This window comes from Branchiostoma lanceolatum, chromosome 2 (assembly GCF_035083965.1).
Source record: "Branchiostoma lanceolatum isolate klBraLanc5 chromosome 2, klBraLanc5.hap2, whole genome shotgun sequence".
Lineage (NCBI taxonomy): Eukaryota > Metazoa > Chordata > Leptocardii > Amphioxiformes > Branchiostomatidae > Branchiostoma > Branchiostoma lanceolatum.
The window spans coordinates 27,633,442-27,647,311 of NC_089723.1; the positions used below are offsets into that span (position 1 = coordinate 27,633,442).

Genomic DNA, 13,870 nt, shown 5'->3' on the forward strand with positions numbered 1-13,870 from the left:
TCAGGTTTTCAAAGATTAGGAATAGTCTAAACTTAGCATTGGCAAATTGATTTTACTTACAAAGAAAAGTAGCCCAAGAATAGGTACATGATAGTGGCATAAAAGTTTAATCATGTTTGCTGTTGTCTAGGGTGGGAAAATGCCTTAAGTTGTAGCAAGAACCAAACTATCAGAACCTGAAGTAACAACCAAGTACTGTATCTCAGATTAGATAAGTTATCGATCAACTCCTTCCCATCTAAATTTGTATTTCCACTTGTAAAGCGCTAAGGGAGATTCAATTTACAGATGTAATAGTAGTATCAAAATTAACAGATTTTAACAGTAAGATCAATGCACATATAACTTTACCCACAAAATCTCTCTGGTGTTGTCTTAGTGATGTCTGGTATAAATCCCACTTACACACCAGACATGGCAAACAAAAATTATTCTTAACCATCACAGCTTTTTGATTCATTGAACAATGTAATAGTAGTTGTGCCAATTAACCTATGGGACAACTAATTCAAAACTGGAACTGGCTGATGCAACTTAAGTGTCTGTTCTGTTGCTCTTGTTTCTATGGTTTACGATGTATTTGAGATCTTTTGGAGAATGTTGTTGCTGCCCATGACATCAGTTAGCATCAAAAATACTGAAAAACTGATCAGACAACTTCAAATTTGGTTGTTGATATCACAGATTTTCTAGACTCATTTTAAACAGAAATTGAGACATGGTTGAATTCTGGTACCTTTTTGGCACCTTCTCCCTGCTATGGTCTTGTCCATGCACCAAATTGCTGTACAATGTATAAGTGCACTATTGGGTAGTACATATGCAGGGAGGAGGTGGATGCTGCAGTAAAGAATGCCATGAAGTTAGTGAAGAATGAATGCAATTAGGGGAGGAAAGGCTAGGTATTGCTAGCCTGGGTGCCATCCACTGTAGTAACGGCTGGCACAATCTTTTCAGGTGCTAACCAAAATCCCAGATTGAGCCAGCAGTTACTACGGAGGATGGCACCCAGGCTAAGGTATTGCTACGGTTGGTCCATACAGGATTTCTATAATTATCATTTCCAATTTTGAGGATGTCCACAAGTCCAGACAAAACGGCAAACATGACAATTGTACTGGCACAGAACCCCGTCGGGTATGGGTGCTCACTGTAGAGCGAGACAAATATCTTTAGAGATGACCCTGATGTGATCAAATTTATTTTCCAGTCAGAAATGTTGTTACATGTAATATTCAAGCAGATATTGGGTGGAAAGACTATCGTTTGTCAGTCGCCCATTTTTGCTGACAGGCTACCCTCCCTAACATGGCAAAGTATCATTTAATTTATTATCCTTGAAGAATGGTAAAGCTAGAGGGGTGTTGGCGCCATGGAAGTACAGAACAGAAGTCCTATGCTTTGACAGATACCTGTTAAAGCATCTCCTTATTGATTATCCAATTCTGTCCTAATTTGAATAACCTTCATCTACTGAAGTTCACCTTGACCTACATTTCATGTTTTCAGCATTTTCATCACCTTTAACAAAAGCTTTCCCACACAATTACACAATGGCTATGCCAAGTAGGTTTTCAGTTGCACTGTAAGTGATATTTTTGTTAATGTCCCCCTCTTCCTATTATCAACAATAGAATTTGTAAACTTTCCTCACAAAATATGCATTGCTAAAAAGGGAAAAAATCCACAGAGACTGGCTTAATGTTTTCCTTTAGGATTTACAACAGGCTCCCTTTGATATGTTTTAATGTAGCTGGTGGGGCCAGCTAAAAAGCTGCATGAGTGAGTCAACAATTCAGCTGACTATGTTCTTGGTGCAGCAGGTTGTTATTGGCTTCAACATAATGTCTTATCTACAAATGCATCCTTGCGTTGCCTTGATGTAGAGCAGGACTGGTATTTTACAAGCCTTTGGATGATGACCTTGGTTTCTCTAAATCTTGCTGCTTTTCAGTCTGGTAATGGCAGTTGGGACTTGGTGGTTATTGGGGCCCTGATCAGGGGACTAGTACCAGTACATTGTACTAGTATTAGGTCTCTTTGAAACCTTATAGAAATGGAGAAAGCCTATATTTGTACATGTATTGGCAAATATGCATGTTTTGTGTGTGGACAGCACATATTTGCTTACGGGATGAATTTTTAAAGAATACATGATGGAACAAAAGGAATGATAAAACATAGAGTCCCCCTTTTGCCAGCAGGTGAAATATATAAAATTGGTAAGTGGAAACAAGTTAATCATGGTGACTTTTTCATGATGACCATCTGCCTTAAATTTGTTTAATACAATGTTGTTTGCATGCCTGTAGCCAGGATTTTGCGGGGGGGGGGTCTTCTTACTATCTGAGGGTCCAGGGATAAGTCTGCCTTTTAAAAAAATCATGGACAATAAAAAGTGGACCTTTGAGCATGTAAAATTTTTACAATTGAACCTTCTGAAAGGGCATTTCTTGTGGGTTTTTTAAAGGATTTCAGAGGGAAAATCAGAGACGAAGAGAGCAGTTTTTCTAGGATTCCAGCCCCGCTGGTGATACAGTCCGCCTTGAAAAAAATCTTGGACATTAATGAGGGTCTGCATGCCCTTTTTCGTGAAGCGCTACGAGCGATTTTAATTCACCGTTAATCGTTACCGGCCGCCCTGAATTTACCGGTAAGCGTTATCGGTATATTAATCGTGAAGCGTTACTGGTCGTTTTAATTCCTCGTTAAGCGTTATTTGTCATCCTGAATTCAACGTGAAGCGTTATTGAGTAATTCCTCGTTACACAGGAAAAAGCATTTCAGTGGGTCAAGATTTCAAAATTTTCTCCAGGGAGCACACGGCTCATGCGAAAATATGTCGGTAGGGTGCCCCCCACAAAATTTCAAGCTGAAACTCTTCTATTTTTCACTCTACCAGCAAAGTTTTCTCCTCAAAATTCAGGACATTAAGCGTTTCGCGGTTCAAGATTTTAAAATTTTCCCCGGGTGCATGCCGGGCCTCCGTCGAAAAATATTGTCAGGAGGGCGTCGACCCCCAAACTCAAACTGAAACTGGTCTGTATTTTTTCACAAACAGAGATATCATTAAACTTAACTTAAATTACCTGTAATATTTGCCAATCGAAATGCAAGAAAAAGCGTTTCAGGGTGTCAAGAATTTTCCCCGGGAGCATGTCGCAGCTACGGCGAGGTCTGGAGGGCGTGACGCCCCTCAAAAATCAAGCTGAAACTCTTATGTATTTTTTTTTTCAAATAGAGATGTCATAAAACTTAGCTTACTTTTCAGGAAAATCCCCCCCTCAGAATGCAGGAAATAGCGTTTCAGAGTGTCAAGATTTAAAAATTTTCGCCGCGCCTTCGGCGCTCGTCATCGTGATCATGAAATTTCCTGTCGCCGCCGAATTTAAAGCATCTGGAGCAGGCGTGCGAGAATGGCATAGCGTAATAGGTCTCCTGCCACAAGATCAGGAAGACTAGTGGCAAAAAACCGTCGTCTTCAGGGGTATCTCATGTTCTAAAAATGCTGAATTTACCGTTAAGCGTTATCGGCCGGCCTGAATTTACCGTTAAGCGTTATCGGCTGGCCTGAATTTACCATTAAGCGTTGCCAGGACCCCCCCATGCAGACCCTCATTAATAAGTGCGTGTGGGGGTGTTCTTCCCCCTGGCTACGGGCATGGCTAGCCTCTACCAGGCTCCGTCCTATCGTTGTGAAAATGTAGCCTCCGTTGCAGTCCTTTTCCCCGCAGCGTGTTTTTTTTTTTTTCAATCTTTTTTTTTGGGGGGGGGGGGCGCCACGTATCTGCTTGGGATCCCGTATCCGCCGTGCCTCTGTGTCCGCTATAGACCCATAGGTCTATAGCGGACACAGAGGCACGGCGGATACGGGATCCCAAGCAGATACGTGGCGCCCCCCCCCCCCCCCAAAAAAGAATTGAAAAAAAAAAACACGCTGCGGGGAAAAGGACTGCAACGGAGGCTAGGGAAAATGGTAGAAATCAGCCGAGGTACTCCGCTTTACAGGGTAGTCCGCTATACAGTGAAGCTCCATTATCGATAATGGAGCTTCACTGTATAGCAGACTACCCTGTATAGTGGAGTACCTCGGCTGATTTCTACCATTTTCCCAACGATAGGACGGAGCCTGGTAGAGGCTAGGGCAGGGCTAGTGTGTTTCAGTTATGTCCCTTAGGGCTTGTGTTATGTGTGCAAAGTAGGTTAACAATCATATGCAATCTGTCAATGAAGTAGAACCATTCACAATTTCAATGGGCCAGATTGTATGACACATTTACACAACACATTTTATTGTCTTACCTGACCTCCATGACATAATTTCATAGTAATACAGTGATGCACTGTGCTGACTGTTCAACAAACTGATGAGTTGAAAATATCTTTATCTATCTGCCATGCTGGCAAACAGCTAGCAGGCATGGCTTGCTGTCAGACAATAGCCCAGCCGCCGGCCATGACATCATCAAACGTCCCCACCTGCTGCTGGCTGAGCGTGCTTTGTTCTGTCCCATCCACCGCCATCTGTCACTGCACCATGCAGCCTCCCAGGGGCTACAGGGGGAGGGATGGAGCTGGGAACACAACACTGCGTCAGGCCACACCAATTTGTTTCCTCGGTTCTCGGTCATTTTGAAGAAGAAAAATCAGCTAGCGGTGAAGATGAAAACAGAAGGCAGGAAGGAAAATTTGAATCTTCTTACACCTTTATTTACTCCCTGAAACTGTCTGCATCAAGTACAGCCCTCAGACTCTGTTATCACTGTAATATTTAGATTTAGCATTAGGCCACATCAATTTAATTTGTTGGTTCTTGCAATTTTTAAGAAAAAATATGGAGGGACAGGGCGAAAAAAAAGATAAAAATTTGGCAAAAACATAATAAAGAATAATATTATGATTATTCAAGTTTCAGCTTAATAAAAGCAAAATTCTCTATGGCAGACATTCAACTCATCACAGTACTCCCATTGTACAGTAGTGCACCTGTTTGTTGAAAATTATCAAAAGTACAGTTTCTATAATGTACTTTTATTGTGTCATTCATAAAAAAACATTAACTTTGAATATAGTAACATTGACAGACAAAAACTGTATAGAAGCATTTAGGGCATTTTGCTATACTGGAAACTTGTTGAATGGCTTTAAGCCGCTTTATACTGAGTAACAATTTCCTGAATGGGAGGTGTGGTACATTTTTCTTCTTTTTTATTTTATTTTGGAAAAATAGAAGAGGAGAATCCGAGAACCAACAAATGAAATTGGTGTGCCATTTTTTGTAAGATCCAAGAACCAAGAAATAAAATAGCTGTCGCCTTATGTACATAGTTTCAGCAGGGCCACATCAATTTATTTCCCTGGTTCTCGAACATTTAAAAGTCAATGTTCAGCAAAAGGACAAGATGAAAACAGGGCAGGGAGGACAACTGAATCTGACTACAGTATACTGTACTAGTATTTAGTTCCTGACACTTTGTACAAGGCACAGGCTTTCCCTTCAGACTCATGTACATATTGCAACTTTGCACGAACTTTTAAAACCAGAGAACCAATAACTACATTAGTATGGCCTTGATTGTATCATCATAACCTGAAGGAAACCTTATACTGTACCAGCAGTTGAAGGTATCTGGAATTATGTATGAGATACTTGACATGCTGCAATGAGCATATACTTACCAGTAATCTGTACTTACCAACCTATCCAGCCAGGAGACTAAAACTCCAGCCATCCCAAACTGACAACTCTACATCCTGCCACTCAAACTTGATTGACACCCTCTGGTGACCCAGAACCAGATGTGAGAGTGTGAAAGGAAAACAAATTCAATTTGTTTTGCAATAAACATTCTATGATGTGTAAAGTCAATTCCATGTCACCGAGAGGGTTTTCAGATAATATTGCTACTAAGTTTGAACAATTTTAGATAAAAGACCATTTCAGTCAAAATTACTTATTTATAAAACTTTGATTGTTGTTAGCTTTTCAAGGGGCCGCTCACAGATATGCTCGTTATGCAGCTTACTACCTTTTTGTGCATAGTGTCTATTTAATACAACAACAAAAAATCAGCAGTATATAATATGCAAAGTAGAACATTATCAGTATGTATAATAAAAACTTTCATTAAAAAAGCATTATGGACAAAGTCCATATAAAAATTAAGTTATCCTGGGGACAGACAACGGTGCATGCACCAGTTCTTCCGAGACAGGGGTCCGTGGTAGTGCGCGACAAAAATCGTGACAAAAGGGTTTCCAGTGTCGAGCTTTGAGTTCACATTTCTCATAATTTGCTGCAAACTGACATTAAATACCAACACGGTTGAAAAGCGTAAGAATCGGTGTATTTTTGGTAAAAATTGATTTCGGGCCAGAGCCTTATTTCCGAATAATCATCCGCGTTGAAGGTAAGCTGCCCCTTTGACCCAGATTGACCTTTGTTGCGTTCTGTTGGCCATGTTGCATTACCTCGCGCGTCGGGTTATTGTGAAAATCGAAGTGGTAGGATTTTCTTCATAATTTGCTTGATTATACTGTACCTTGGAGTTTTCTCTTTCTGACACTAACACTAACAGTCATTTTTGTGTCAAAAATTCTGGTGATGTGTTTAGTTCCACACGAAAATGCCCAATTTTGTACCTCATTTTTGACAGGAAAATACTTTTTCCCTGTAATACTTACTAAAATTACAGAGGTTGAAGAAACCGAAAGTCGGGTTTTCTTGTAGCTATAGGGATCCTTCATTCCCATACAGTTGTTTTGGCTCAGAAGTATTTCCTGGAAGAGACGGTGGCTTAAGACTTGAGGGTGTGCAAACTCGAATTGAGACCCAAAATAAACTAGGGGGTGCCCCCACAAGCAAGGGAATATGAAAACTTAGCCTTTTTAGGTCAATAGTTATCAAAAGAAAACAAATATAGATAGATGGATGGATGTTCACAGTGTGTTTATTTTTGTCAACTTCCTTGCACAGATCAATGACATAATGTCAATGCATAAATCTACCCTTTTATAATATTGACCATGTTTTTCACCCCTCTCCATTATAGCCTGAGTGCCACAGCGGTCACTACGGAGGATGGTACTAAGGCTAACCCCATTATGCCTTTCACAAGATATGGTCATTTTTTGGGGAAAAATATACATTTTGGTGAAAAAGCCCTGTGTGACATTGGACTATTCCACAATTTTCTACATTCTTGTATGAGCTTTAATAAACTGGATGTGTTTCCTGATTTCCTTCAATGTTATGGAACGGAAAACCTGGGTTGGGCCATCAGTCTTATTTTTGGCATCAGATATTTGGGGCATCAATCATCAATTACGATTTTGCCCACAAAACATCTACTTGGGGACAAATTTTTAGCAAAACAGCCCACGAAAACATTTTGATACTAATCCCCCCCCCCCCCACAAAAAAAAAAGATTCAGGAAATTGTTACTTAGAAAAGCCATTCAATAATATTCCAGTATTGCAAAATGCCCTAAATGCCTTTATTTAGTTTTGTCTGCCAAGGTTTTTATATTCAACATTTATGTCTTCTCATGAATGACAGAAGTACATAAATAAAAACTTTACTTTGGATAATTTAAAACAAACATGAGCATCTACTGTGCAATGGGAGTACCGGGATGAGTTTTTCTCAAGATGAAACTTGAAAAATCATATTATTCTTTATGTTTTTGCCAAATTTTTATCCCTGTCGCTCCATACTTTTTCTGAAACAATCTGAGGACCAACAAATTCAATTGGTGTGGCCTTAGATTTTCACAATTGCCAGTGTAATTCCAAATAGTAAATTTTGATTTGATTTATGTTAGGACCACACATTTCACCCATATAATTGTTGTTGTGTGTAGGATTCCTAAATACATCTGGAAAGGGTCCTTTGTCATAGCCAAAGCTTTCCACAAAGCCTATTTTTAGCATGCAGCTATTACCTTTCTGAATGCCACTCTGATCGAAAGTGGCAATTGAACTTGTGACTGCTTTACCTTCTAAGAATGAAGTATAATGGAATCCATCTGAAAGCAAGCCATATATATTAAAGCAAGGCTAAAGCAATGCTACATGTAGATTAAAATATTGCGATGAAAAATGTGTCCTCAATTGCCTTAAATTGTGGCTTGGAGTTATATTGCTGCCCTACATTATGTTATAAAAGGTGGATGTTACCACTATAGATAAAGGACAAAGATTTTTCCCTTTTATTGTATATTGGTGATAATTAGTTATTTGCTCTGTAATTAAAGAATTTGTTTTAAGACATTGTTCCTTTTTCAACTCGAACAAAAAATTACTAGGCCCCCCCTTATAATTGTCGCCATGTTTTAGTCCAGCTGTAGTTCATAATCCAAACTAAATGGCTGCAACCTACTTTTTCTATGTTACCAGTACAAACCACCAGTTCCATATTAAGGACTGCTTGGCCATGGTGGTCCGTCTAACCTAACTGAGGCAACATGAACATTGATACCCTTATATCAGCCTAAATTTAGGATTCCTCTTGTACCATTGGGCCTTGCATACCTATGATGTGATGTACTCTTAATCAACATAAAACTAAAAGCCGCCTTAACTAAAATTAAAAACAACATCAGGTTAAACTCATGGATGCAAAAAAACATTGTTCTGAAGAAAATATCCTTTCTTTCGTTGGGACAAAATAAGGTTGCAGTGGCTTTGTGGTCAGTTCTTCCTAATGATCAGGCACTTTGGATACTGAATGTGACAGCCCAAACAGCCACCACCCTTTGAGGCCCTTATTTGCATGAAAACCTTCCCTGGCTTTGTCTGGTCCTCCAGGTTTCTGTGCTGCTGTAGGGGAGTAACTGGGCATAAAACCCACTACTGTTGGCAGGGCCGAAAAGCAGTTCAGCTACTGGCTTAATTAAACATCGTGGGCTGAAGAAGACTGCAGTATATCATCCCCCCTGGCCTCACAGTTGGCACCAGCAAAATGACAGAAATTGTGTCAGGATTCGATTAGCCTGCTGCAAACTGCTGGCCAGAATACAAATAATGCTGCAGGACCATTCCTCCACCCTGAACATTTGTGCAGATGTTGATCAATGTCAGCGCCCAGGCAGTCGCAGGCCATCAACCATCAACGATATCTGGTGCGGAGTCCAGACTGTGCGCAGCATGCCAACCCGCCCCTGCAAACAAAGGGATATATAGCCCCCTCCTGTAAATAATGAACAAACCCCAATTTGCACTCAAAACAAGTCTAGCTAGCTTTATCTGTCAGATTTGACCCACCAAAATGCAAATTGCTGAAAATTTGTCCTATTTATCTAACTTAGCATCCTCCCGGGACGGCAGCAAACATGCAAGCTTTCACTGGCATGTACTAGATGTTCATCAAAGGCCTCATTAATATTTTAGCTTGAAGTGTGCTGCTGGCCAATAGCTGAGCTTGCAGCTGGAATGTGTATGGATGCATAATTGCACGATGCCATGAGGGGAATTGGAATGAGCCTAGCTACATTGTCTGCTATCTGTGCGCCTGCTTTGTCTGCCTGGCTGAAAATGCGGCATACAAATTTGGAAAGGGGAATCAGAAGGCCTCACACATTTACACTCACAGCGGTTGCTGGCAGTGCATTGCTCTGTATTTCTATATAGAAACAAGTCATTTCAGTTTTTTTTTTTGCCTCAGTAAATGAAATGTTTAAGTCCGTTTTCAAACAATGTTTTGAGGATCAACACAGGCCATTTCCTGACCACTAATTTACACAGACCTTAAGAGGCAAACTAACCTTTCCACATGGGTGTACAGGACCTTGATCAATCATGCACTTTGATTTCTTTCAATCTAACAGGGCAATGCTTTAAATAGGAGTGAGTCAGCAAACTGAGTTATGTATTGAACCACCATCTACAAACACTTCCCACTGACACGACTGATTACGCTTTACCCAGACATTTCTTGTTAATGAATAACAGGGCTTGTAGATTGAACAGCACCGATCAGTTTGCATGTGCCCTGGTAGTCACTGATCGGTGGGGGGAAACTGGGCCCCTATAAGCAGGTGCTTGTAAGAACCACACACAGGAAGGCACACACACACACACACACACTGTGACATCACTTGCTACATTTGGTAGAGCAGGGACAATAGACACCCTGTGTTAGTGAAACATAACACCCCAGCTGGCCCTACCATCCCAAATTATTGGAGTTCAATATCATCCAAATAAAGCATTATGCTGTGTCTGCCCATGACCTAACATGCCATGTTCCTACCCACCATCAATGGAAGATACAGTTCTGTCATTCGAATCCCCACTTACCTCTGAAAACCAACTACATGGCATGCCAATGTGGTATGTGGCACCCAAGTAATGCACTAGTACCTAGACATCTCTTTTGCAGCAAAACCTGACAACAAAACAGCTCATCATTTATTGTAATACAACTTTAATGGCAGAAAAATAAAACTCTTACAATTTTATAATCCTCAAGTCTCAACAAATATAATAATATTAGTATATCTGGCCAAACGTGGTTACCAGGCCCAAAATAAAAAATATTTTGTATTTAGTAAACTTTTTCTCCATAGTATATTTGCGGTCATGTTTCACACCTAGATATACATAAACTGTTGTAAATAATATATTAAAATAGTACATGCCTAGACTATGGTGCAACGAAATTATCGTATCGGCATGTGTAGCTATTTTATACAAATGTTAGAAAGCAATAGCTTGTCTCTGAATCACTTTGGGTATCCCATTTTGGGCATCATTCATCCATATAGAATAAAATAAGTCTATCTGCATACAGCCTATAAAATATTTGCTGGGTAAAATATATTTTTAAACCAAATCTCATTTGAGTCTTTCTCATCCACATCCATATCACAACTGAATGTCCTCTAATATTCAATAATCACTAATTAAAATGCAACTACATGTTACAAGCCAAGTACAGGCCTTTCTAATGATAAAGTCTTCAACCCAGCGACATACTCTCATCTGATTGAAATTAGAATTTAAATTAAACTTTATTTCTGTAAACATCTTTAGTATGAAATAGACTTTGTATACGCTCAAAGAATAAAATATTTGTAGCTATATATACTTTTGGACTTGTTATAGGTTAAGCCTTGTCCATCTTCATAGTCAAAATTTGAAATTGGATATTTTTGTGTGGTTTTCTTAAGCATGTTTATGTAAACAATATATAATATAAAGCTTAGGAAAATATACGAATTGCCTGAGATATAGTGGTATGACACACTGGGCACTCTGCATCCTTTTTCTCACACAGACGGTTGGCACACTCCATACAGAACAGGTTGTGACCACACGGCACCAAGGCGGCGACCACCTCGCTCTCGTAGCAGATCATGCAATCCTTCTTGTTCTTGGAACGCGGTGGGAGGGATCCTGTGGAGTCGGTCGGGCTGCTCGAGATGGAGGTGGAGGAACCAGACTGCACACTTGACACGGAGGTAGAGAAACCTGAGCCTGGCAGAGGGGTGAACATGGTGGGTCCACCGCTCAGGGGGTCACTGCGAACACGACGTGCTGTGGGGTGCTCGTTGGAATCCGACAGTGTGGGGGACAGGCGAGGGTGGCCCGACGAACCACTAATACTGCTGCTGCGGCGTTGCACATTGGGGATGGTGCCATTGGCTGCATTGCTGCCGAACAGGGCTGCAGTCACACTGCTGCCACTGCGGCTGTTGGGCACCAGATCCAGCGGGGCCCACATGTTGGAAGGGGGTGCAGGTGCGGGGTCAAAGGGTGGAGACTCACCTATGCCCAGATCTCGGTCGTCTCCAGGAGTGAAGTTGTTGAAGGTGTCAAATGCCAGGCCATTGCTGCTGCTGCTGGTGTAATTATTGGGGTTGAAGTCAGGAACAGTTCCACTGCCATTTGTGCCTGGAAACTTGAAGAAGTTGGAAGGCTCTGAGAGGTTGCGAGGAAGAATGTTATTGCTACTGCTGTGATAGTTATTGGTATGGCCTGGGTTCCCTTTGGGGATGTAGTTGTTGTGGTCATTAACGGTGGCTGCTGTGCCGAAGTGGTCGAGAGGCGTTTCGGTGCCGTTACGGTGGAAGTCGTCCGGGTCGCCGACAGGATCGATGAGGCCTCCGGTCCGCATGGCGATGTGTGCCTCGATCTCCTCCCGCGCGCGATCGACATTCTCAGGCATGCCGGTCACCTCGAACACGGGCTCTTTGTCTCGGGACGGGGTCACGATGTAAGTGTGCGTCTGCTGCTGAATGCGCTTGATGGTGGCACCCTTTGGTCCCACCACCAACCCCACAACACGGTACGGCACGCGGACTTGGATAGTGATCTGTCCCGGCTGGTTTGGATTCGGCCCTGGACCCATGTTCATGTTGTTCTTACGAGCCGCTCGGATCTGAGAGAAGTGCTCGGCGGCAGACATGATCTCCCGCTTGGCCATGGCTACATCCTCTTTCCGCCCCGTCACAACGAAGACGGGCTCTTCCCCTCGAACAGGCGTCTTGATGTACGTGTTCGTCTTGGCTCTTAACGCCTTGATTTTGCAACCTTTAAAGAGAAGGCAAAACAAACCCCCATAACTACAACGCTCGGATATGCAGACGACCAGACAAAGGAAAACAGAACTCCCCACCCGTCACCCCCCTCCCTCCGTGATTATCGTCTCATTCAAACACAGAAACCACGTTCAAACGAACACTGCACAAATTTTCAACATTTCAATCTTTCTGAACTATATTTCTACTGAGCATATACACATAACACTTGCCTACAGAATCCACAAACGAAAACTTTCCCGACACTGCGACATGCATGGACGGATAATGTTCCACATACTGAAACATCACGCACAAAAATAATCTGGCACCCAAATACCCACTGTCTCATTATTTGCACACCAACATCGAGCTTCGTCAGAATTAGAATTTCGTGCTCCCCTGTTCGGTAGAGTTTCAAAATTTTACCGTGCACATTTTATATCATTAACAACTTGATGGTAAGCCAGAATATGCCATTTATAACTTTCATAGTCCTGTCTAGACACAAAGACCCTGAGAGGGGCCTCCATACAACCCGGGGCAAGTGTCGGGCGCGGGTGTGCATAGATTCAGAATCGCTGGAAAATTCCTACCAACCTTGCCTTCCGACGATCTCGGCGACGTGCTCCGAGCTAGGCACAGGCACACATTCGGTCATGTTGCTGCTCTTTCGGTTCCGCGCATCGTTGTCGAAGCCAGAATTGGACATCTTATCATCTTGGTCGCTACCTCCGCTGAGCCCAAGCATGGCGAGGTCCAGGGCCAGCTGCAGCGCCCGCGCTTCATCCTGGCTTCCCATCGACGTGGGGGCTCCCCCGTTAGCAGGCTCCATGTCCGGGAACAGCGAGCTCGGCATTATAGGGGAGAGGAGCAGGAGAGGAGGGAGTAGAAACAGCTAAAGTTCTATCGTTCCGACATACAAAAATAGAGTGGTTTGCACAGTTATAGGGGGAAATGTCCGTACGTGTGTATCGCCTGGCCTCGCCTTCCAGAGTGCTGGCTTAGCGCGGTAAAATGTCTGCTTCTGTACTGCTCCTCAAACTAGGCTGACGTCACCTCCGTGTGGTCTCTCTTCCCTCTCATTGGTCAACTTTCTGATGTTTTAGAACTAGGAGGCAAAGCGATCAATTTGAAGCCAACAACGATGCAACAACTAGAGGCACTCCTGCAATTATATTGAAATATATTTTACCGTTGATGTAGTGATAAACTCGAATAATTCTAAATTTTAGTTGTATTGGATTACTGCAGTTTTTAACGCTGTCTTATGACGGAATATAGCAATTTGTAAGAATGACACATCATCATCTTCTCTCCTTACAACAAGACTGCGGTCACACAACCC

At 42.0% G+C, this 13,870-nt stretch overlaps 1 protein-coding gene across 1 annotated transcript; it reads right to left on the bottom strand.

Annotated features, from left to right (window-relative positions):
• Positions 1-10,410: 10,410 nt before the first annotated feature.
• Positions 10,411-13,575, bottom strand: LOC136428346 (RNA-binding protein MEX3B-like). The gene is made up of 2 exons (XM_066417789.1): positions 13,123-13,575; positions 10,411-12,535 (listed from the first exon to the last, which is right to left on the bottom strand). The coding sequence occupies exons 1-2, from the start codon at positions 13,379-13,381 to the stop codon at positions 11,205-11,207; spliced, it is 1,590 nt and encodes a 529-aa protein (XP_066273886.1). The 5' UTR covers positions 13,382-13,575; the 3' UTR covers positions 10,411-11,204.
• Between the last annotated feature and the right edge of the window lie 295 nt (positions 13,576-13,870).